The sequence below is a fragment of the Nuphar pumila genome, chromosome 15 (genome assembly GCF_984573655.1).
Source record: "Nuphar pumila chromosome 15, dmNupPumi1.hap1.1, whole genome shotgun sequence".
Taxonomy (NCBI): domain Eukaryota; kingdom Viridiplantae; phylum Streptophyta; class Magnoliopsida; order Nymphaeales; family Nymphaeaceae; genus Nuphar; species Nuphar pumila.
In genome coordinates, this window is record NC_143263.1 from 85215224 (window position 1) to 85233539 (window position 18316).

General features: G+C 36.8%; 1 protein-coding gene across 3 annotated transcripts in view; it reads right to left on the reverse strand.

Moving 5' to 3' along the window:
- Positions 1–5275: 5275 nt before the first annotated feature.
- Positions 5276–18316, reverse strand: part of LOC149815840 (uncharacterized protein At2g24330-like) — a 29520-nt gene continuing 16479 nt past the window's right edge. The window contains exons 4-6 of one of the 3 annotated variants that reach the window (XM_089990048.1): positions 7152–7261; positions 6599–7019; positions 5276–5746 (exon numbers count right to left, since the gene is read on the reverse strand). In XM_089990048.1, coding sequence (XP_089846174.1) covers positions 5490–5746; positions 6599–7019; positions 7152–7261 — 788 coding nt within the window. In that variant the 3' untranslated portion in view covers positions 5276–5489. Of the gene's footprint in view, positions 5747–6226; positions 6378–6598; positions 7020–7151; positions 7262–18316 lie in introns of those variants that run through there. The other 2 variants (XM_089990049.1, XM_089990050.1) reach the window with 2 other exon arrangements.

The window sequence follows — 18316 nt, forward strand, 5'->3', positions numbered from 1 at the left end:
AGAAGACTTTGAAGAGTCAACATCATCCTCGACTTTCTGGATGGAGGACATGTTTGTTCTTTTTTTGAACTGTTTGTTTTTTCTTTTTTGAATAAAGGGTATTTTTGTCATTTTCTCAAACCATCACTTTATGAGAAGAATAGCAAGAAAGGGTACTTAAGTCTTTGCAATAACACCAGGGTCCGATGCAAAGTTATGTCAACATACACGAGAATACGAGCCCCATGTGCTTGTATACGTGGTGCTCATTCAAAGCCCCGAACACGGACGTGGGATTCAGTGAATCATCGGGGGCGAACAAACACCACCCTCTCCTGGTGTGACCTAACCATGCATGCAACTATCTCATTGGCCCCTGCACGCAAGTCACTAGCATTACTAGATTAATTTATTCATGATTAACTTGGCCAAGAGTCTTAGCAAATCACCTTGTGTTAAAGGATCAATGGGTCAGATCCACTATATCGTGGAGCATGAGGAGACCAACTTGTCGAAGGAATCTCAAGGAGGTCGGTTTAATGATAAGGTTCTAGAGGACGGCCAGCCTAGAAAGTCCAACACATGATGTATCCCATAATAGAAAGAGTTCTAAAATATTGAATCCTATTGTGGGGTTCTCAAGAGAGCTAGGCTTTGTTATCTCGAGGAGAAATGAAAGGACTTTCCTTCTTCTTATGTAAATGACTGAATCTAAAAATATAATCTCTCTCTCTCTCATAACCTTGTATATGAGATCTGAGGATTTGAGGTGGCATATATAGGGTATGTTGATGTGGTGTTCACCCACACCAAGATCGAAGGCTATTCAAACAAGGGATATGAGAACCTTGATATATCAAGGGGATAATAGATAACCATACATATCTAAGAATGGAAGCTGGGGAAGGTCCATTCTCAAATCTTTGGATAGAGGTTTTCAAACACAGCTTTAAGGCACTTGCGAGCCTCAGAAACTCAAATCCAAGGGGGTTTGGAGTAGTGGGGTGGAGCCTTGGCTGCTAGACGGACAGTCAAGGTTTGATTCTCATGGATGTCGCCCCTCTGTGCCAGCCAACGTGTAGCATAAGCCCTCAGGTAAAGGGGTTCCGGAGACTTAAGCTGCTGGCACAATGACCTTAGGTATGGCAAGCTGAGCCAGCGCGACCAGGTCTTAGTACTGGGTGCTGTTTCTTCGGGTTATAAATCCAAAAAAAGAGTGCAATATAGTGTAAAATTTCACAAAATTGAACATAATAAAAAGTTAAAAATAGCATAATTCTGACATCAGCCATTTGTTCAAAATGTAGGAAAACACTTGAGTTGACAAGTCACAACCTAAGAGTTTACCTTATTACCCACAATAACACACCACACTAAAATAAGCATACTAAAGGATACGATACATAACTAGACATGTTACATCAAATAAATGCAATGATCAAATTGACCTCACAAAACCATTAAAAAATCACTTTTTTCAACCATATGTTTGACGTTCATGTCATCAATTAAGGAACAATTAACATCACTGTACTAAAACTATCAAACTCACAGCTGGTGAACTAAAAAATACATGTAATTGAGCACACAAATTTACTATAGAACGCATTGTTATATATACTCTGATAGATATCAACATGGTTGTGAGAATAACAAAGGATGGACTGAGTTTAATGAGAGTGAGAGAGAGAAGAATGGGAGTGACTCCTTTAGCAACTAGAGCGGGCGAGAGAAGACCGGGAGTGAGAGAAAAAAAACTAGGAAGCATCAGCAGATGCAGACCTTCATAGATTGTCTCATATAGAACACTCCATCTTAGATCTCTCTTATTTTTTCGTAGATAAGACCGTCAGATGTCTATTTGTTGGATGAACATGTTAGAGTTTTTAATGTCATGTTATGTTTTATGGACATATGTCTCTTTATATCTTCTTCTTTTTTTTTTGCCTGTATTAATTTTTACCATAATGAGATGTTATAGTTAGTGTAAAACTGATTATATATATATATATTATTAAATTAAAGTTGATATCCTCTTGAATGTAAAAAGATGTTTTGTTAATATTATCTTTATGATTTTTCAGTTTCTCATAGAAGTGCAAGAAAAGGCAAAAGCATTATCGAGCCTTCAATCATAATATGCTTAAAATATCTGTAAGTTATCAACCGAATTCTCATATTGTTATCATCATCATTAACATTGTCATAATTATTTTTTTTATATTTTTTTTTTAGTTGATAGATTGTACTCATTCTTGAAGTGTGTTTGTTGTAGGTTTGAAAAGGATATAGCAGACGGGGTTGGAGATGATGTATGTTTCTTTTTTGGAGTATGTTTATTGTAGGTTTGGAGAGGATGTAGGGGAAGGGGTTGGAGATGATGTATGTTTGTTTTTTGAAATATATGTTTATATTTGAATATATATTTGAAATTGAATGTTTGAGATGGTTGAAGAGGATGAATATTTGAGGAGGTTGGAGAAGTATATGTTTATATTTGAATGTATGTTTTAGAATATTTATATATAAACATACGTACTAATGTTTATACATCCTGAAACATATATTTAAATATAAACATACACTTTAAATATATATTTGAATTGATGTTTGAAGTGTATATTTATATTTGAATGGATATATATTTGAGGATGTTTGAAGTGTGTATTTGAATTGTATTTGTTGTGTAATTTAAAAAAATATATATATAAAAAATTTACTTTTGCAAGTTTAAAGCCATGGTGATATTTCTATGTTGCCGTTATCGGCCTTAACCCTATGTCGCCATTACAACCTATAACATCGACTTAGTTGTCGCATTCATAACCTATAACAATGACTTATTTTTCGCTATTATCGATTATAAGGGCAAGTTAATTCTCTTTGTTACAAGCTATAAAGGCAACACAAAAATGTTGCCGTTATAGGTGGGTCACCGCTATTGGTGTTTTCAATTCTGGTGAGATTCTTCGTCGGTGTTGGGTCACACATTAATGACAACCTACAAATGTCGGCATTATTGCTTAACGGAGGCAAAAAATTGGCGCTTGTTTTTTGTCTTCGTTATAGACCTATAGCGGTGAGAAAAGTCGTTGCTAGTGACCCTCGTCCTTGTAGTGTTAGATGGAGTAGAAAGAAAAATGCCATAAAGTCGTGTTCTTTATTTTTCTTTGTACAGGGTTAACACAATCACAGATGAATGAATTAAATACTCAATGGACAACCTAATGATTAACACATCTTATTTATTTCTGTAAAAAAATGAAATCACATATACTGGTTCCTATATAAATACGAATGCAGTTCGAAGTCCATGTACATTAACAGGTCCCAACCATTAAAGAACAACTTCAAAGATGGTGCCATCAGCAACGACTTTATAGCTCCATATTGGTAGATCTAACTGTTGCTTACTCACCCTCAATGTCAGAACTCAAACAGGAAAATGAACAGCATGACCATCTGCAAAATATACACTTTTATAGAGCTAAAGAGACAGCAATCATCCCAAGCATTACAAGCAGCAAGGCAAAAGCTAGAAGAACTCTGTTCAACAATTAGTGTAACTACTGAACCAGCATATATAATCTCCAAGTTTGTTATTGACATGTGCATTGCTGTGCACAAAAATACCAGTCTTTTTTATTTACTTTCTATTGTGCTTTTATGCAGTACAATCCTTTTATGTACTCCGAAATTCATGCTCCTTGAAGTGATTTTAAATTGGATTTAAGTAAATTATTGGATATTCTCTGCAAGAATTCTTGTCAATGAGAATTTCCCCTAGGGCCACGTTGGGGTTGTCAATGGGTCGGGTTTGACCCAGACTTGACCTGTAACGAACTCAATAGGGTGAGTGTTTGGTCATAAACAAGGTAGATCAACACTTTTTTAATGTAAAAAAGATTAAAAAAATCGTAGTTTACCTGGTATGGACTGGTTCTGGTTCATGTAATCCTTATGAAGGTATGCAGGTTTTTCTTGAGTGATCCAATTGGACCCAAGTTCAGACCGGTACCAACATCTCAGTCACATTAGAGTTCAGACCCACCTAGGTCTAAACCAGGTCCAACCTGCTGACACCCCTAGCCCACATTCCCCTAAGATGAAGTAAAAAGAAAAATGCCATGAAGTCAAGTTATTTCTTTTTCTCTCTACGAAGTTAACACAATCTCACATAAATGAGTTAGATATTCAATGGACAACCTGATGATTAACACATCTTTATCGCTGTAAAAGTACTGAAATCTCATATACTGGTCCCAATATAAGTATGGCTGCACTACAAAGCCCATCTGCGTTAATAGGTTTCATTATAAATTATGCTGATTGTAAACAATTTTGATCTTAAATAAACACATTTTCCAATGAAATCTTCAAATGGATCTAAATAACATTACTACTCTTTAATCATACCCATCAAATGATTTTAGATATAAATACTTGGCAGAATATCATATATCAAATCGATTTACATCCAAAAAAAATCTACCTCCATATTCATATATTTGATTCAATCTTAGAAAGGCATACTTGAGTTGCATTCTTTTCTCAGCATACTCCAGACAACCTCACGTGCATCGCACATGAATTCCAATAGTTGACTACTATGGACACATCAAGCTTCTCCATTGGCATCTCAGATAACTATTGAAAACTAACCAACAAGAGCAAGGTAATGAAAATAAAAAGAAAGGAGCTAAAATGCATTATTTACAGCTGCGCACGCATCAATCTTCCCTATTGGTATGTGCATCATATAACTTGTCTTCATCTGGTTCTTTAGCTTCAATAACTCGACCAGTTCCCCGGAACTTCCAGTCTTGCATATTGCATGACTCAACTCAAACCTAGCATCATTGCTGCTAGGTTGTGTCATGGTCAATCTAGCATTGCAGTTAGAGGCTTGTTCGACTTGTTGCCGAGAAACCGTTTGTGCGGGCTGCAGGCAGAGATCTTTTCACCACAACCACTCACTTAAAGAGAAACATAATGAAAAACAAGCAATGACGTTGAACCAGCAGAATTTTTGCTAGTGCCCCGCTACCCTACTCTGCTCATACAATATTGATAACTGGCCTTCAAGACGATGTGATGCACTTGGTGAGTATACATCAAACTGGTGTATCACGTTTCACTTGTGCCATTCCTGAAAACATGCAGAACTGCAAACAGTTTCTTCTCTAAAACAGACTATGGGAAGTACTGTCACCGCCATCAAATGGTGGAGAATTGGTTCTCCCATAAAGCCAGAAATTGGTTCTTCCAGTTAATGCAAACTTTTGAACGAAAATCGTGATTGAAAGGTCCTTTGGTACAGCCTCAATCATTAAGAACAGAAATTTTACAACAGTCAAGCACAACCTTGACATGGACATGAAAGGTTCTACCACAAACTAACTCTTTTTTTATGCTATCTCAAAAATGTGATGAAAGCAAGCCGGAAACAAAAAAAAATATCAAAACACGGTCTACCGGTACACATCAAGCTTATCTATTGGTACATTGCATCAAGATGCTGGTGCATCAGATTGTTTCCCTTCACTCACTTGTGCAGTTTCTGGTAAACTTGTTGAGTTAAGAATGACCTTGCTCTCCGACATAGAACCAGCATCAGCACTACTATGGCCATCATCAGAAAGAGGGGGGCTGAACCTTTTAGAACTGGAATCAGCACCTGGTGATTCCAGTTGGCTGGGGCCATTGAGAGCATGGCAATGAGGGCAATAGTAAGTGATATAGGGAAAATCTTCCTTTCTTGCCAGTCCTGCATGGTTGGAGCACACGATCAGTAATATAATTTTTCTTCTCAATACTGAAATAGAGATTCTTTCTCAAAAAATTCGGACTAAATTCTGAACACTTATGGAAGAAAAAATGTACTCTAGTTAAATTTATTATGCAAATCTAAGCTACCATATACCAATCTGAAACTGTGAGCAATAAGAGCATTCAAGGTGATCAACTTTAGATGGGGAGCCACTAGAGAATTCATGGTTAAGTGGAAACATGTTCAGTGACATGAAAGAATCATGGCACCAGGATAGGGATAAATTCAGTCCAGATAATTTTTAATGTGCTGAAAAAAAACATACCTAAATTTTCATGCGGCCAGACTCCAAGATCCATTACTTTTCAATATTTTTTTCGTACTGAAAATATGAACTTGGGTGGCACCCAAGCTTTACAAAACATCTAATATTTCATCTGCAAACATCTTGAATTTTATGCTAGAAAAATCATGAACCTGAATTTAGATGGCATGGCTGAACTCACAATGGTCATTTGTATGATTTTTCTTCTCCCTGAGTTTCTTTGTTTATTGGTTGACCTCTTGTCAACCACCTTTGCCTCCCTCTTGCACTATTTACCATTATCTAATAAATTCTATTTCTGGACTTGAACAAAAAAGGAAAAGAACAATATCTCAGATGTTTTCAAGTTTCAACAATAAAAAAAATGCATTTTACTCATTGTTATGCGGACTGCACTTAGCTAACTTTGAAATAATGAAAATCAGCTAATTCTATTCTAGGAGTAAATGTCCCATTCCAAATTTGCAATGCAAGGACTAAAAATTATCTTAAAAAATTTAGGTTGTTGTTTAAGTAATACTTACCATTGTGCATATGGCAGTTGCCACAAATAAGGGCATAGCACTGTGTTGGATCCTCACCAACAAGCATTGCTGCCAGACGTGCAATCCATCCCCCATCTTTAGCAGTGGATCTTTGATGATGACTCACAACAATTGTTTGGTTGTGAGAACTAAACTGCGGCCCACCAACATCAGAAGTTCTGGGTATTTCCTCAAGAGTTTCCCGAGATACAATGCTTCCCCCACTGTTACCTCTCACGTGAGATGACTTCCTATTGCGAAGGCCAGTTGATTGAACCACATCAGCATCACTGGTTTTACCACGTGGCGAATCAAGCTTCGGCTCATCTCCAACAGTAATTTTCAGGCCTGAATCTGCCCCTAATTTGGATGCTAAAACACTAGCAGCAGCAGCTTTTGCTGCAGGATCAGGATCATATTTCTGCAATTTTAGATAATTAGCAGGATTTTGAGGTCCAAACACAAACAAAAGATTTATTCACCCCTTACATTAAGGATAAATAATTGTCAAAACTATGAACTTAAACAGACTATCACAGCTCTCATTTATTACCTGTATCAGCTGTTGTGTAATATAGTAGTTCGACCTCTCTTTAAGCTCATTAATTTTTGCTTGTCTTTCAGCACGTAATCTTTCAAGTGTTTTCTGGTCACTGCGGTCACCTGTCAATTTTTAGAAAAACAAGATTTTCAGAATCAGTATGACTAACTCATGTATAGATGTTTCCTTTTTTTCCTCTTTTTGATAGGAAAGCTGGGGGGATATCTCTGTCGGATTCGAAATGAGACCCCTCGGTTATGATAGTGCTGACTAACCATCCAGCTGTCTCATTTGACCCCATATAGATGTCTAAATTATAAAACACAAAATTACAACCTCAAAAGAGTGGACAAGCTTCTTCCACTTTTTTCTTTTTCTTGCATTTTTTTTTGTTGATATGGAAGCAGGGCACCCAGGTGGAATTCGAACCCAGGGACCCTCAGTTACAATGGTCTCTACTATCCATTATTTTATTAAACCCAAATGGCTAAACTTTTCTGCAATTTTTAATCAAGAAAAAAAATAGCTAATATATGTTACAGGTTCAAATAATCACTTTAAGTCTTTAAGTAGCATTTCTACAAGCAACACATAAATGAAGGTGAATAAAAAAGTAAACTTTACTATAAAAAAACAATAGAAATATGTTGATTGATCCAAAGCATTCAGTAATATGCATGTTTCCAAATGATCCATTAAGAGTACAAGAGTTCCTAACTAACATCACAAACTTACAACTAAATAGACTCTATCTTATAGAGGTAAGGGTGCATGTAAGTAAGGTATGATGAGAAATTCTAAAAGTATGAGCATGGGGTTATGGTACCCTTTACGTGCCTTAAAAATGGATGAAAATAACCTTACTGGATCATACACATGTTGACATAGGTATGGGAAACTTCCAGAAGTATCCATGTTACATAGGTAGCTGTTAAAATAGGTTGCATATATATATATATATATATATATATATATATATATATATATATATATATATATACACACACACACACAGTCCTGTAATTTGTATTGCCCCTCAGGGGCATTTTGGTGTTTTTACTGTTTGTAATAGGTAATGTTCATTAGGAACAGATTTTTTGTTTTTATTATTTTTCTTATTTATGTCTTTTTTGTATAGAGCATGGGCTCTATAGTCAAAAGACCATAGTCATTGGCGGCTACCCAAAGGTCATATTTATGACTGTTGGGAGCTTCAAACCAAAGTTGTCAATCGAGAAAGCAGAAGCAGAAAGCGAGGCACTTCTAAAATTTTAAACGGGAAATGCAGGACAACTTAGAAGCGAACCGGGAATCATCTCGGAAATGAGAAGAGAAGCGAACCGAAAGTGACCTAAGAAGCAAACCGGAAGCGACCTAAGATTCAAGTGGAAAGAGAATAGGAATTGAGTTTTTCCGATATTGAGCAAAAAAAAATTGTTAAAGGCTCCAAGCCCCCCCAAAAAAGAAAATTCACTTCTTAATATTGAGAAGCGAGTGGGAAGCGAGCAGGAAGCGAGTGAAAAATGTTAAAATACATGTAATACATATATATATATATATATATATATATATATATATATATTTAACAGTCACTACCCGATAAGGGGTAGTTTTGTAATCTCGCCCAATAGGGGCATTTTAGACTTTTCCCTTTTCTTCATTTTTCCTTTTTCTATTTTTTTCTTTTTTCTTTTTTTCTTTTTGTTCCTTTTTGTGCATTTAATGCACAGCCATTGGGGGCCCCAACAAAGAGTCGTTGGGCCCCCAACGGTCACAATTGTGACCGTTGGGAGCCCAATGATTCCTTGTTGGGACTCCCAATGGTCCCTCTCTTGCTTTTCTCTAACTCTCCCTCACTCCTCTCTTGCCTATAAATATGTGGGGTCTCCTCCTTTGTAATGTGTGGCTTCTTCAAGACCTTTAGTGCATTTATAAGATTTTATGCTTTCTAGCCATTATTGGCTTTTGTGTATGTCCTCTTTTGGACTTGTTTTTTGATTTCTATGTGTGAATGTCCATTGTAGGACATACATTTCTTTTCCGCATATTTCATTACATGGTATCAGAGCCTTGGTTGTGCTCTTGATTCATATAGCTAGTTGTCTTGTTTTCTCTCTCTCTCTTTGTTTGTCCTCCATTCTTGATTATATAATGGAAGGAGAACAAAAGATTGATCTCTCCTTCAAGCTTAATGGTACTAACTACATGATGTGGGCCGCCGCCATGGAGAACAACCTCAAAGGTAAAAAGCTTTGGGGATATGTTATGGGCACCATTAGGGAACCTCAACTTCAACTTACAAAAATTGATGGTGATCAAGAAAAAGCTCTAGAAGGAAATGCTCGCATGAAGGCTATTGAAGATCACCAATCCAAGGTAGAAGATTGGGAAAGTAAGCATGCAAAAATTCTTGCATGGTTCATGAACGTGGAGCTAAAGATTTGCGCCAACATTGCTGAATTTCGCCTAGCAAATGAAGCATGGTTTTTTATGAAAGGTATGTATACCCAAAAAGACCTTGCTCGTCAATTTTTTATCCAAGAAAAAATCCGTACCATTAAGCAAGGTGAAATGAGTGTAAGAGATTACTATAGCACTCTTGGACCTTTATGGGATGAGCTATCCCTTCTTGAACCCAAATGGGTATCAAGTGAAGATGTGGAAATGAGAAGAGAACAAATGGAGAAATAACACTTTTTCAAATTTTTACATGGGCTTAGGCCCGAATATGAACAAGTTAGGTCCTCCCTTCTTCATAGATCAAAACCGCTTCCATTGGAAGATGCCATAGCCGAAATATGCCAAGAAGAAACGCGTCTTGGCATGATTAAAGGAGGAGATGAAGTTCTTGCCGTGTCTAAACCCGACAATCATATGAAAGCTTATAAGCCTCCACACTTTGGGAGGCAAAATAACTATAATGGCAATTATAGGAAAGCCATTTGCCATCATTGTCAAGAACCGGGTCATATAAGACCTAATTGTCCAAAGATAAATGAACCTCCAAAAGGTAAGGTTGCTATTATTGAAGAAATACCACAAAAGAAGGAGGAGCCAATGAAAGGGAAAGAGTCTTTTTCCCTTGCTCAACTATCCGAAGCACTTCAAATTCTACTCAAATCGACATCAACTTCGGGAGCCGCCATTGCCTCTTCTTCTCCTCCAGGTACGCCTTCTTGGATTCTTGATTCTGGAGCATCTTTTCATATGACCCCTATTGAAAGTGGACTATCCAATGTATGTAGCAACTCCAAAAATTCTTTTGTTTCCACCGCCGATGGTACCTCTTTACAAGTTAAAAGTTTTGGAACCTTGGACTTTTCAAAAGATTTTTTTGTGCCAAATGTAAGAGTAATACCTCAACTTAATTTAAATCTTTTATCTGTCTCTCAAATATGTGATCATGGATGTGAAATCTCCTTCTCAACCAAGGATTGCTCTATACAGGATCTCCAGTCCGGGAAGCGGATTGGGCAAGGCCATAGGAGGGGAGATCTCTACTACATGAACAATTTGAAACTTTCCACTAAATCATTTTGTAATCATGTCTAAGATAAAAATATAGAAACTTGGCATCAAAGACTTGGACATCTCAGTTTCTCAAAAATGTACTCCTTTCCTTTTGGAAAAAAATTTTGTAATGAGAAACATTTTGTTTGCAAGAGTTGTATTTTTGGAAAAATGAAATCCACCCCCTTTCCAAAGAGAACATTTGTGTCCAAAAGACCCTTTGAATTAGTTCATTCGGATGTTTGGGGTCCTTCTCCAGTCATATCAAAAGGAGGATACTCATATTATGTTACTTTCATTGATGATTTCACTCGATATGTGTGGATCTATTTTCTCAATCTAAAATCCGAAGTTTTTAATTTCTTTAAAAAATTTCATATGATTGTCAAGAATCAATTTTCAACTAATATCTCTATTCTTCGATCTGATTCCGGTGGAGAATATATGTCAAATGAATTTCAAGAATATTTGGAAACCAATGAAATTTGTCATCAAAGGTCATGTCCTAGGACTCCCCAACAAAACGGTCTAGCCGAGAGAAAGCATAGACACATCTTGGAAACCACTAGGACTCTTCTCATCTCCAAAGAAATTCCAAAATGTTATTGGGCCGAAGCTGCCTTAACCTCCACTTATTTGATAAATAGAATGATATCCTCATCCCTACAAAGTATATCTCCATATGAAAAACTTTTTGAAAGAACACCCGACTTTAATAGATTAAGAATTTTTTGGTGTAAGTGTTTTGTCCTTACACATAAAAGAGATAAGTTATCTCCCAAAGCTATCGAGTGTGTGTTCTTAGGATACGGAGAAAATCAAAACGGTTTTAGGTGCTTCGATCCCAAAAGTAACAAACTATATGTATCCAAAGATGTTACCTTTTTAAAAAATGAGAACGGCTTTGAGAAAAATAAAGATATTGATGAAAGCGAATATGCTTTCTTATTTGATCTTCTTTCTCAAGAAGATGTGAATCCTCACGTAGAGGATGTTCTTAATGATTTATAGGATACTCCTCTTAGTAATGTTGAAAATGGAATTAATGATTTTGAAAATAGGTCAATTCAAACCTATACAAGGCGTGGTCAAGAAACTCCCATAAGCGCTTTAGAAAAATATTCTCAAAGTTCCAACATAGAAGAAACCTCTTTAAGGGGATCTAGCCGAATCTCCAATCCTCCTAATAGGTTTGTTTCCTATGAGTCCCTAACACCTAAATATAGGGCATGCCTAATTGCATTACACTCTTATCATGAACCATCACACTATAATGAAGCCAAAAACATTCCTCAATGGGTTGAAGCCATGAAACTAGAACTTAGTGCCCTTGAAAAGGCTAAAACTTGGGAAATAACTTCATTACCCACGGGAAAGAAGTCTATTGGATGTAGATGGGTCTTCAAAATTAAAACTAAAAGTGATGGGTCATTAGAACGTTATAAAGCTAGGTTGGTAGCCAAAGGATATGCTCAAGAGTACGGAATAGACTATGAAGAAACCTTCGCTCCCGTAGCTAGAATGACTAGTGTTAGGACTCTTATTGCGGTTGCATCCGTTAAAAAATGACCTATCTATCAATTGGATGTTAAGAACACATTTCTTAATGGTGAACTAAGTGAAGATGTCTACATGGATCCTCCACCAGGAGTATCTAATGGTGAAAACAAAATTCTTAAACTAAAAAAGGCACTTTATGGGTTAAAACAAGCTCCAAAGGCTTGGCATGATAGATTTAGCAATGTAATGACTAGCCTAAATTTTCGTTCATGTTATACTGACACTGCGTTATTTATGAAAAGTGCAGGGTCCTCTGTAGTTATTCTACTACTATATGTTGATGATATGATCATCACTGGAAGTGATGAGCAAGGAATCCATGATATTAAGAAAATTTTAAAAAAACATTTTGACATGTCTGACCTTGGTTTCTTAAGATATTTTTTAGGTATTGAAGTTGCATATTCACCTCAAGGGTATATTCTGACATTTGTTCCAAGTCTGGAATTTCGGATGATAAGAAGACAGAAACCCCTGAAGTTATTAATGCAAAGCTAAGGCTGGAAGATGGGACACTTCTTGAGAATCCTACTCCCTACCGTCAACTCGTTGGGTCTTTGACATACTTATCCATCACTCGGCCAGACATAGCTCATGCAGTTCACTCCGTCAGTCAGTTTCAACATGCACCTACAACTGTGCACATGAGTGCAGTCTTAAAGATTGTCAGATACATTAAAAACACCATAACTAAGGGAGTTTTTCTTTCCTCCTCATCATCCCTTGATTTAATTGCTTATACAGATGCTGATTGAGGAGGAAATCCCAATGATAGAGTCTCAACCACTGGTTTTTGTGTTTTCTTAGGTGACTATGATTTCTTGGAGATGCAAGAAGCAGCATAAAGTATCATTGTCCTCAACTGAAGCGGAATATCGTGCAATGGCCACTACAACCATGGAGCTTGTGTGGCTTAGAAGTCTCCTCTGTGATATGGGCATCGTCATCTCAATTCCTTCGAAGATGTGTTGCGATAACAAGAGTGCTATCTATATTGCAAGCAACCACACCTTCCATGAGCGTACTAAACACATTGAGATGGATTGCCAGTATGTTCGAGATGAATACCTAAAAGGAACCATAGCACTGCCCTACGTCACATCCGAGTACCAGTTGGCGGACTTCTTCACCAAAGCTCTTGTTGCTCCTCGTTTCATGTTTCTTCTCAACAAGCTTTCTGTTGTATCCCCGTAAAGCTTGAGGGAGGGTGTTAAAATACATGTAATACATATATATTTATATATATATATATATATTTAACAGTCACTACCCGATAAGGGGTAGTTTTGTAATCTCGCCCAATAGGGGCATTTTAGACTTTTCCCTTTTCTTCATTTTTCCTTTTTCCTTTTTCTATTTTTTTCTTTTTTCTTTTTTTCTTTTTGTTCCTTTTTGTGCATTTAATGCACAGCCATTGGGGGCCCCAACAAAGAGTCGTTGGGCCCCCAACGGTCACAATTGTGACCGTTGGGAGCCCAACGATTCCTTGTTGGGACTCCCAATGGTCCCTCTCTCTTGCTTTTCTCTAACTCTCCCTCACTCCTCTCTTGCCTATAAATAAGTGGGGTCTCCCCCTTTGTAATGTGTGGCTTCTTCAAGCCCTTTAGTGCATTTATAAGATTTTATGCTTTCTAGCCATTATTGGCTTTTATGTATGTCCTCTTTTGGACTTGTTCTTTGATTTCTATGTGTGAATGTCCATTGTAGGACATACATTTCTTTTCCGCATATTTCATTACAAAAAACGATCGGAGGAAGAGAGTGAAAATTGAAATGGGAAGTGTGCTTCCCATTTAAAAGGTTCCCTTCCCCACGCATTTCGGAAGCGACATGTTTCGTGCTTTCGAAACGTGTTTCAGAGAAGTGCGCTTCCCCGAGTCCTATAGCGTTTCCGGTAACCCTTCTCCAAACGACTCTATTAGGAGCTCCCCAATGCCCTCTAAAATGTATATATAAGAGTTGTCCGCCCCCTTTTATTTTCATGCTTCTCTTAAGCATTTTGTACTCAATACAACTTATATTTTCTATGGCCTTGTGTTCTTTTAACTCTTTAAAGTCTTATATGCAATTTGTGCTTGTTTAGTGCCTTAGTACTTTTGTATTGTTCTTTATTGAACTTGTATTAGTGCTTGTGCACTTTATATTCTATGTCACATGGGTGCGGGTGCGGGTGCGGGTGCGACACGGGTGCGGCACAATTTTAAAAATTTTGGACACGGGGACTCGGCTATATATATAAATATTTTTTTTAAAAAAATATATATATATAATAATATATCCTGTGTGTGCATATATCTATATAAATTTTGGACACTCGGCTCGTGACTCTTCCGAGTTGTCTCAGATCCTGAATTAACTGAGTTAAAATAGTAGTATAACTGGGTTAGAACCAAACTTGGCTGAGTTTATCATTGACTCGGCTGAGTCTTAGCTACCATGGGAATAAAACATCATCAAGGTATTAATTAAAAGCATTAACTAAAAGCATGTTCTGGTAAATGCATTAAACATCTTTTGCTAAAATTATAACATTAATTAAAAGCATTAAAAGCTTTTAATTTTTCAAAGCTAGATTTGAAAAAGAGAGAGAATTAAATGATCTCGGTGGATGAAAAATGTTGGTACTGGTGGATGAGAATTTATTAGCCTTTATAAGAGATAGAACTCGGTGGATGAAAAGTGTTGGTACTCGTGGATGAGAATTTATTAGCTTTTAAGATTGAGAGAGAGAATTAGATGATAATATTTAAGAATAATTTTTTATGGGGCTTATGAGAGAGAGAATTAAATGATAATTAGCTTTTTTCATGCTATATATATTTTAAAAACTATATAAAAAGATCATTTTTTTTGTTTTTTGCTATAAAAATGGACAATTTTGGACTCAGTCAAAGTTGACCGAGTCCAAAAGTGGACGGACTCGGCCTCGACTCGTTGACCGAGTCCGACTCGGCGTTGACCGAGTCCAGGCCGAGTCCGAAGCCGCACCCGTGTCGGGGCGTGTCGACTCGGGTGCGACGCCTTCCTAGCCGAGTCCGTGTGACATAGTTTATATTTGTTTTCCCACATACTTCATTACATAGTATCAAAGCCATAGTGCTCTTGGACTTGTGGAGGTGACTATCAAGTGTTCATATTTTTGTGACATGCTCTTTTACGTCTACTTCTTTCTCTTTTTCTTTCTTCTCTCTTTCAACATGGAGCATTACTACAAGATTGACTTATCCTTCAAACTTAATGGAACATACTACATGATGTGGGCTTCCGCAATGGAGAACAATTTCAAAAGAAAAAAGCTTTGGAGATATGAGATGAGCACTATTCCTGACCCTCAACTTGTGCTCACCATGAAGGAAGGAGATGAAGTTAAAGCTCTTGATGGAGATGATCGTGCCAAAGTCACTTGACATTATCAATCCAAAGTAGAGAATTAAGAGAGTAATCATGCAAGAATTCTTATATGGTTTATAAACAATGTTGGCATCAAAATATATGTCAACATTACTAAGTTTAGAAAGGCCAATGAAGCTTGGTCATTTATGAAAGACATGTATACGCAAAAGGACCTTGCAAGACAATATTTTTTGCAAGAAAAAAATTAAACTACTAATTAAGGGGACATGAGTGTCCGAGATTACTGTAGTTCCATATCCCCCTTATGGGATGAGTTGACACTTCTTGAACCTAAATGTTTTACTATAGAAGACATTGAACTAAGAAGAGAGCAAATGGAGAAAAAACATTTCTTTCAATTTTCTCATGGTCTACAACTCAAATATGAACAAGTGTGTTCTTCTCTTCTTCATAAATCTCCTCCCTTACCTCTTGAAGATGTCGTTGCCGAGGTTTTCCAAGAGGAGACTCGACTTAGTATGACAAAAGGATGAGGAGATGAAGTATTGGCGATATCTAGACCCGGTAACAACGTAAAAAACTATAAGTCTCCATAGGCAAAATAACTATAGTGGTCATAATCATGGTTGCCAGTTGAGGAAGCGGGAAGCGATACGGGAAGCGAGGCACTTTCAAAATTTTAGGAAGCGGGAAGCGTGGGACCACTTAGGAGCGATTCGGAAATCGTCTCGGAAGTGAACCAGAAGCAACCTAGGAAGCGAGGGGGAAGCGAAAAAAATAAAAATACAAAATAAAAATATAAAAAATTGAAAAAAATGGGGGAAGTGAAGGGAAGCGTGCAGGGGGGAGCGTGCTTCCCGTAAAAGGGAAGCGCGCTTCCCTGCACGCTTCGGAAGCACGACGTTTCGCGCTTCCGGTAACTCTGATCATAATAACCATAGTGAAAATAATAACTATGGAAGTAGTAAAATTATTTGCCATTATTGTAATGAGCCAGGTCACATCAATGATCAAACCCATTTGTCCAAAGCTCAAGAACAAGGTGGCTTCCATTGAAGAATCCACACCCAAAAGGGAAGAGTCAAGCAAAAGAGGAGACTCTAAAGACACATTTTCTCTTTCTCAACTATCGAAGGCACTTCAACAATTACTCAAATCTTCGTCAACTTTGGTTGCCGCCATAGCGTCATCTTCTTCTCCAGGTATGTGCTCTTGGATTTTTGATTCGGGAGTTTCCTTTCATATGACATCACATGAGAATGTTCTATTCGATATATGCATTAATTCAAAATTATCTTGTGTTTATACCGTCGATGGAACATCTTTGCAAATTAAAAGTATTGAAACCTTAAACTCTAAAAAATCTCAAAAAAACATTAATTCAGAATGTTTGTGATAACCATTCTCATCAAAGAGATGATTCTCCTAGTTAGAATCCTAATGATATTTATGTATATACTCGGCGTGATGAAAATGAGCATCAAAATGCTTTTGACATATATTCACAAAACATCCCTTTAAATGATCAAGTTGAGGAATCTTTACCCCGACGATCCTCTAGGAGCATTAGACCTCCTCAAAAATTTGTATCATATGACTCAATTTTCCCAAATTATAGATATTGTCTAATGATGATTCATTCCTATCATGAGCCTTCAAACTTTAAAGAAGTTAGGCAATACTCCCATTTGATAGATGCCATGCACCTAGAATTAGAAGCACTCAACAAGGACGACACTTGAAAAATTGTAACTATCCCTTTACGTAAAAAGGCTATTGGTTTTAGGTGGGTCTATAAAGTAAAGACTAAAAGTGATGGGTCATTAGAAAGATATAAAACTAGATTAATTGTTAAAAGATACATACAAGAATATGAAATTGATTATGAAGAAACGTTTGCTCTAGTAGCAAGGATGACGAGTGTTAGAACTCTAATAGCCTTAGTATCAATCAAACAATAGCCTATCTACCAACTAGATGTCAAGAATGTTTTTTTTTAAATGGGGATCTTTGTGAAGAAATCTATATGGATCCTCCACCGGGTCTTGAAATTGAAAAAGAAAAAACACTTAAGCTTAATAAAGCCCTTTATGGTCTTAAGCAAGCTCCAAAAGCTTGGTATGACCGGATCAGTAAAGTTGTTCTTGATAGTGGATTTACTTCTTATTATACCGACACTGCTATTTTGTTAAGAATGCAAAAGACCACATAACTATCTTACTTTTGTATGTTGATGATATGATCATCACTGGGAATGATAAAAGGGGCACAGAGTCTATTAAAAATATTCTTAAAAACAATTTTGATATGTCTGACCTTGGATTTCTAAGATATTTTTTAGGGATTGAAGTTGCATATTCTCCTCGGGGATATGTTCTTTCTCAAACGAAGCTTACATTAGATATTATTGCTAAGTTCGGCTTGATTGACGAAAAGAAAGTGGAGAAGTAATGAATGCTAAGATGAGAGTCAATAATGAACCTCCTTTAGAAAATCCCACTCTTTATCGTCAATTAATCGAATCTCTAACATATTTGTCTATTACCAGGCCAGACATTACTCATGTTGTATACAACGCAAGTCAGTTCCAGAATACTCCTACTACTATTCACATGGTAATTGTCATGCGAATTGTCAAATATCTAAAGGAAACTATAACAAAAGAGTTATTCTTATCATCTTCTTCATCTCCAAATTTAATTGCTTATACTAACTCTGATTGGGGTGGAAACCCCAATTATTATATTTCTACT